The sequence below is a fragment of the Triticum aestivum genome, chromosome 6B (genome assembly GCF_018294505.1).
Source record: "Triticum aestivum cultivar Chinese Spring chromosome 6B, IWGSC CS RefSeq v2.1, whole genome shotgun sequence".
Classification (NCBI taxonomy): Eukaryota; Viridiplantae; Streptophyta; class Magnoliopsida; order Poales; family Poaceae; genus Triticum; species Triticum aestivum.
The window spans coordinates 239,139,567-239,146,878 of NC_057810.1; the positions used below are offsets into that span (position 1 = coordinate 239,139,567).

Here is a 7,312-nt window from a genome sequence, read left to right on the forward strand (position 1 = left end):
AAAGTGTCCTGTTTCAATAATTTCATCAGTTTTAGAAATATCATCATCTTCAGCATAATCAATAGTTCTAACTCTAGCAAGGTGTCCATCAGGTAATTCACACAGTGGCACGGTTTTATCAAGCAAAGTAGTAGCAACATAAGCATCATTCATAGTAGAAGTAGCATCATCAATAACATGCGACATATTAGAATCAATAGCAGGTGTAGGTGTCGCAATCTTACTCAAAACAGAAGGTGAATCAAGTGCAGGGCTAGATGATAGTTCCCTACCTCCCCTCGTAGTAGAGGGAAAAATCTTGGTTCTAGTATCTTTCAGATTCCTCATAGTGATCAACAGATATAAATCCTAAGTGACTCAGAGAATAGAGTTATGCTCCTCGGCAACGACGCCAGAAAAAGGTCTTGATAACCCACAAGTATAGGGGATCGCAACAGTTTTCGAGGGTAGAGTACTCAATCCAAATTTATTGATTCGACACAAGGGGAGCCAAAGAATATTCCCCAAGTATTAGCAGCTGAATTGTCAATTCATCCACACCTGAAAGGCTTAACATCTGCAACAAAGTTTTTAGTAGCAAAGTAGTATGGAAGTAATGGTAACGGTGGCAAAAGTAACAGTAGTAGTTTTGTAGCAATTGTAACAGTGGCAACGGCAAAGTAACGTAGCAACGATCAATACGTGAAAAACTCGTAGGCAATGGATCAGTGATGGATAATTATGTCGGATGCCATTCATCATGCAACAGTTATAACCTAGGGTGACACAGAATTAGCTCCAATTCACCAATATAATGTAGGCATGTATTCCGAATATAGTCATACATGCTTATAAAAAATAACTTGCATGCCGTCTTTTATCCTACCCTCCCATGGTAGCGGGGTCCTAATGGAAACTAAGGGATATTAAGGCCTCCTTTTAATAACTAAGTGGACCAAAGCATTAGCACTTGTGAATACATGAACTTCTTAAACTACGGTAATCACCGGAAAGAATCCCAATTATTGTCACCTTGGGGTATACGGCTCATAACTCGTAATATGTGTCTACAACTTGCAAGATAGGATCATGAAAACATAATAGGTTCAGATCTGAAATCATGACACTCGGGCCCTAGTGACAAGCATTAAGCATAGCAAAGTCATAGCAACATCAATCTCAGAACATAGTGGATACTAGGGATCAAACCCTAACAAAACTAACTTGATTACATGATAAATCTCATCCAACCCATCACCGTCCAGCAAGCCTACGATAGAATTACTCACGCAGGGCGGTGAGCATCATGAAATTGGTTATGGAGGATGGTTGGTGATGATGATGGCCACGAATCCCCCTCTCCGGATGGCGACGGCGGTTCCGTATCGTAAAACGTGATGAATCCTTCTGTATATTTTTTTTCTCTTCGGATGTGAACATATGGAGTTGGAGTTAGGGTTGGAGGAGGTCCAGGGGGGCCACAAGCCACCAAGCCGCGCCCTGGGGGGGGCGCCCCCAGCCTTGTGGCCAATGGGTGGACCCCCTCTGGTTGATTCTTTCGCCAGTATTTTTTATATATTCCAAAAATATTCTCCGTAAATTTTCAGGTCATTCCGAGAACTTTTATTTCTGCACAAAAATAACACCAAGGCAATTCTGCTGAAAACAGCGTCAGTCCGGATTAGTTCCATTCAAATAATGCAAATTTGAGTCCAAAACAAGGGCAAAAGAGTTTGGAAAAGTAGATACGATGGAGACGTATCACGAGCCTCCGCCTCGTGCAGGTGGTGGCGGCCGAACCGTTGACCTCCGCTCCGTCGTCGGGGAAGCGCTCGGCCATGCTCCCGGCTCTAGACGAAGAGAGAGAGAGAGCGTCGACGGCGAAGAAGAGAGGGGCGTCGGCGACGAGAAAGAGAGGAGGCAAGTGTGTGGCCAGCGGCTGGGAGGGGCGGCTTTTATAGCGGCGATTGGGCGGCAGGAGTGAGGACGCGTGGCGGGAGGGGACGGGACGCGCGGCAGCGCGCCTTCACTATGCTGCCTGAGAATCGATGGAAGGCTGACCGGCGGCAGCCTTCACATTGATTCTCATGGGAAACCGAGGCGATGAGGATGACAAAGATTCTCGGCGACGCGCGGCCGCTGACTAGGCGGGCCCATCCCCATCTGTTTTCACGCCAAATTTGTTTCCCCCGGCGCCCCGGGCGACCACCAGCGCATTGGGTTCGGCCTGGATCCGCCGACGCCAATTTCGTCCCTAACCGATGAATTTTAGGCTTTTGAGAACGCGGCTAGATCATTTTTTAGAGACGACGATAAAAATGGAGCCGGTGGGCTGCTGGGGCCGAGTGGAGATGCTCTAACACGGTAACACCATTACAAATGATGCAGCGGAAGCATGAGGCCGCCTGTCATTCAACCGAACGAGTCAGCCATGATGGGCTTCGTAGCAGCCATGTGCAACGGTCTGAGCATTCCACAACTGAGTTGTAATTATGCTGATCACTGCTGCCACAACTCAAATTAAATATTCCCTCCATGCCATAATTTTTGTCGTAGTTTTCCTTTAGCTGATTTTTGCTGCACTACTACTCTACTATACTAGTCTTTAGTTCCATTACTTATAAGTCGTTACACCGGATGGGGAAAAGCTACTGTATGTACATTTGGGGTGTGTTTGGTTTCAGTCACGGAGTGGAATGGCATGGGTCGGATCCGTTCCTATACATGGTTAGTGTTTGGTGCATAGATGGAATGGAACACACTCGTTCCCACAAGGGAATATTCGGCCCATATGCAGAACCGAGCGATACCTCCAAATCGGAGGTATCACGCGGAACGGCCGCTCTCTCCTCTCCCTCCCGAACGGCTCCTCTCCCTCATCTCTCTCCCTCCCGCAATCTGCGCCGCCGGACGTCCTCGCCCGGTCTGCGCCGCCGGCCGTCTTCCTTCGATTAGCAGCGTAGGCTACCTCCTCCATTCCTCCTCCGAAGCACATCCTTCCTCTCCTCCGAAGGGTGGCGGTTGTACAGTCGGGCGGCGGACTAGGAGCTCCTTCGGATGAGCGAACGGGTGCGCAGCACCGTCGACCTCCAAAGCTGTTTGGCGAGGGTGCGCCGTCGACCTCGTCGTTGCCGGTCTCCTCGGCCGGGCCTCCCCATGCCAGATCCGAAATCGCGCGTGACCAGCCCGCCGCGGTGTGAGTTCTTTGTCGTGCGGCGACCAGTAGCAGTCAGCTGTGACGAACAGACAGCGGCATGAGTTTCTCCGTAAAAGATGATTTGTTTGTGTTCTAGATGGTGCTATGCATATCGTCCACAGATGCATCATTATCCACCGGATGAATTTTTTAATTTAGCACTCCACCCACTCTGTCATGTTCGTTGTGGTTTTTACTTGTTGCGTGAAAGAGTATTAACAGTAGTTTGATTTTCAGAAATGGTTGGAGGTTCAGATTTTGGGCAATATGTTCAAAATGTAAAACTCTATATATGTCAGAGGTACTCTCACCATTCTCAGGGAAGAGGTGAGCTGAACAAAATTAATTCCATTTTAGCTTTCTAACCAATTCATTTTGTTTTAGTTCTCTAAACCAAACACTGAAATGGTACCGTTTCATTGTATCTAATATCACTTATCAAACGCAGGAACCGAACCGACATATTCTAGTGGAATGCAATCATGACATTCCATTCCACTCCGTTCCTGTACCAAACACACCCTTGGTTCTTCACTCTCGCTACACCAGCAGATTACGCATCAAGTGATTTTGCTCTGCGGTACTATCTCCCCACGATCGAAGAGCGAGAGTTGCCGCAATCCGAGGGATCCCAATCCAGCGTGGAGTTGTACACCGCCGACAGCGTCACGAACACCTCCTCCATGGACGGCCGCCCTCTGGGCTCCCTCGCCACGCACCGCACCGCCAGCGACGCCACGGTGACGGCGAGGTCCAGCGGGTAGTCGCCGTTCAGCCGCCGGTCCATGAATGCCCGCACCTTGCCGCGCGCGTCCTCGCCGTCGATGACCAGCCCCTCCGCGGACTCCCACAGCAGCGTCTCCCCTCTTTTGTCGCCACCGTCGAATGTCGCCTCCTTCCCGGACAGCAGCTCGAGGAGGATGACGCCGAAGGCGAAAACGTCGAGCTTGGGCGTGATGAGGCCGTGCTCCAGGTACTCCGGGGCCAGGTACCCCTGGGTACCCACGACGTGGCGGGTGAGCTGCGCGTCGCCACCGTCGGCGCCCGTGGGGACCGACCGGGCTAGCGCGAAGCTTGACACCTTGGCGCGGAGGTCGTCGTCGAGGAGGACGTTGCTGCTCTTGAGGTTCTTGTGCACGCACGGCGGGTTGGTGTAGTGATGGAGGTAGTTGAGGCCGTCGGCAACGTCGAAGGCCGCCTGGACGCGCTGCTTCCACACGAGGGTGGCGCCGCCGCCGTGGAGCCAGTCGCTGAGCGCGCCGTTCTCGGCGAACTCGAAGACGAGGTAGGTGTCGCCGTGGTGGACGCAGAGACCGGAGAGGCGGACGAGGCTGGAGTGGTTCACGCGCTTCAGGATGCCCACCTCGCCACTCACATCGCCGGCCACACGCTTCACGGCCGCCGCGTCGCCGTTGATCTCCGCGCGGTACACGGACGCGTTCTTGACCCTCCGATCCTCCGAGAATCCTGCCGTTGCCTTCTCGAGTTCGGAGTACTTGTACACGGTCAGGGACTCCACCGCCGCGCGCGCGTCGCTGGACACCAACGCCGATGAAGATAAGGAGGTTATCGTAGCTGCCGATGTATGCTTGCCGGAGGCAAGAGCGTCGTAATCCGCCGACGAGGGCACGTCAAGAACCACCTTGCCCCCGCGGCCCCTTTCCCCAACGCCTGGCCGGGGCCGCCGCCAGCGAACACATAACAACATCAGGCCAAGAAGGCCCGCTAGCGCAAGAACACCGACACCAACACCGACCCCGACGGCAATCCACTTCCGGCTGCCAGACGCCGGCGGCTGCTGGGCCTGCGGTGGCGCCGGTGCGGGCGGCGGCGCCCGCGACACGAGCATGTCCGGCGTGGGCGCGCTCTTGAGCGGGATTAGCAGAGTGGTGAAGGGAAATATGATCTCGCTAGCGGTGAGGTTGTTGGCCTGGAGCACAGCCTGGGTGTCGACACGGAAGCGGTCGGCGATGGCCGAGACGCTGTCGCCCCACGTGACGAGGTAGGTGAGCAGGTGCCTAACCCCAGCGGCGGCCTGTGCCGGCGAGGGGCACGCGCAGCGGATCGGCACGGTGAGGTTGTTCCCGGAGACGAGGTCGCGGCTGCCGTGCCTGGGGTTCTGCGCGAGGAGCGCCTGGCAGGTGGTGAGGCCCTGGTAGGTGTTGTTGGCGATGATAAAGTAGGTCTCGCCGCGGAACTGGATGGTGTGGCTGGAGTTGTGCTGGTAGTAGCCGCGCGGAGAGCAGCCGCAGGGGACAGGCGCGAGAACGAGGCGGGAGTCGGCGAGCGGGGAGACGGTGGGAACGCCGTTCGCTTCCGCGACGGCGGCCGGATCGGAGCCGAGGAGGTAGGAGATGGAGACGGCGGTGCCGTAGTACGGCGGGGAGGAGCGGAAGACGACGTAGGTGGCGCAGGGGGCGGCCGCGGCGGTGGCGTTGCAGGTGTAGCCGAGCACGGAGCTGCCGTTTCTGCCGTAGCAGTTGGTCTGCGCGTTGGCCTCGTACTGCTGCTGTCCTCGCGCGACGGCGAGGATGGCGAGGAGCGCGAGCGCCGCCGTGCGGAAGGCGAGCGCCCGCTTGCGCGGCGGAGCGGCCATTGCTTCGGGGGACGGATCCGGGTGGGAGTGTGGCACTGTGGCTGGCGTTCTCGGCCGCGTATGCGGCGGTACGATGGACGGACGGAATTATAGGTGACTCTGCTTTCTTCTTTCCATTGGGTGGTTGCTGCAGAGCGTAGACTACAGCTGGAGGGAGCTAGAAGATGGGTCAACGGCGTAAGGAGTCAATCTTTTCGCTCGTCTTCGAGTCTTCCATTTCGGAAAAGGCGAGTACTCTGCGCCGGTCCGCCGGCCCAAACTTTGGGCCGGTCCAACCGTGGCCGTTAGATGCGATGTATGAAAACCGTCAGATCGAAGAATCATGTCCCCACTTCCGTATTCCTCGTGCCCACGACTCTCTTCCCCACCTCCTAATTTCAAATCGGGAGAGAAACGTCCAGAACGGGGACGAGACGGCGAATCTTGCCAGATCGACACGGCTCACGACGGCGAGGCCACACATCGGCTCCGGCGACGGTGCTTGCTGGGGATCCTCCCTCACTCTCAATTTTTGCTGCAGATCCCATCGTTGACCGGTTGGAACTTCCTCATCGACCGATGGCAACTTTTGCCACCGGCGTTCCATGGTTGCAGCACTCCGGTGTGTCGCCCTGGCCTTGCCGTCGACTGCCTGAGTTTCCGCGACACAAAAGGCACCAAATGCACCATAAAAGCGGATGTAGCAAAAAAAAACTTGTTAGTCGTAGCAAAAGGCAACGACGGTTGCAGCAAAACGCCGTCTTCGTCGCCGCGGGCCGCGACTCGCCATGAATCGACGTAGCAAAAACATTTGCCGGTTGTAGCAAAAATCGGCCACGGTTGTAGGAAAATCATCATCGCTGATTGACGACGGTTGCAGCAAAGCCAGTGGTAGCAAAATAATATACTGGTTCCAGCAAAATCCAAAGACCATAGTAGCACAAATAGTGCTAGTTCCAGCAAAATCTAAGACAATGGTAGCAAAAAAATCATCTAGTTCCAGCAAAACTCAAAGACAGTGGTAGCAAAAATTGGTGCTAGTTCTAGCAAAAACCAAAACAATGGTAGCAAAAAACATGAGCACTGGATCCACCAAAATTCATAGATGATGGTAGCAAAAAATCCTCTAGTTCCAGCAAAAAGCACTCAATTTGTGGATACTAGCAAATAAAAATCGTCGATTCCAGCAAAACAAAAACCCGGATGAAGCAAAAATTTCCGCTGGCCGCAGCTCCCGTCGAGGCCGTTCCAGCATCTTGTCCACCCGTTGTAGCACAACATAGCCGTCGTCCCTGATACAACGGCCTGGGATTGTAGCACCAAAAGCTTCCAGCTTTCAGGTGAGGGCGGTTGCAGCACCACCCCTTGCTGGTTCCAACACCGTCTCCTGGGATGGAGCTCGGATCACGGCATGGCGGCCGTCGCGGCGCCGGCCAAGGGCAGCACCTCGTCGGATCTATGACGGATTTGTAGTGCGATGGTGGTGGACATGAAGGAGAAGTAGGAAAAGCTATGGGAGAGATGGGAATAGGAAAGAGAAGAAGGAAGAACCCGGGTGGCAC

General features: G+C 54.3%; 1 protein-coding gene across 1 annotated transcript; it reads right to left on the reverse strand.

Moving 5' to 3' along the window:
- Positions 1–3,594: 3,594 nt before the first annotated feature.
- On the reverse strand, positions 3,595–6,442 carry LOC123136779 (protein LYK5). Its single transcript, XM_044556280.1, has one exon. The coding sequence runs from the start codon at positions 5,769–5,771 to the stop codon at positions 3,759–3,761; it is 2,013 nt and encodes a 670-aa protein (XP_044412215.1). The 5' UTR covers positions 5,772–6,442; the 3' UTR covers positions 3,595–3,758.
- Positions 6,443–7,312: the final 870 nt, after the last annotated feature.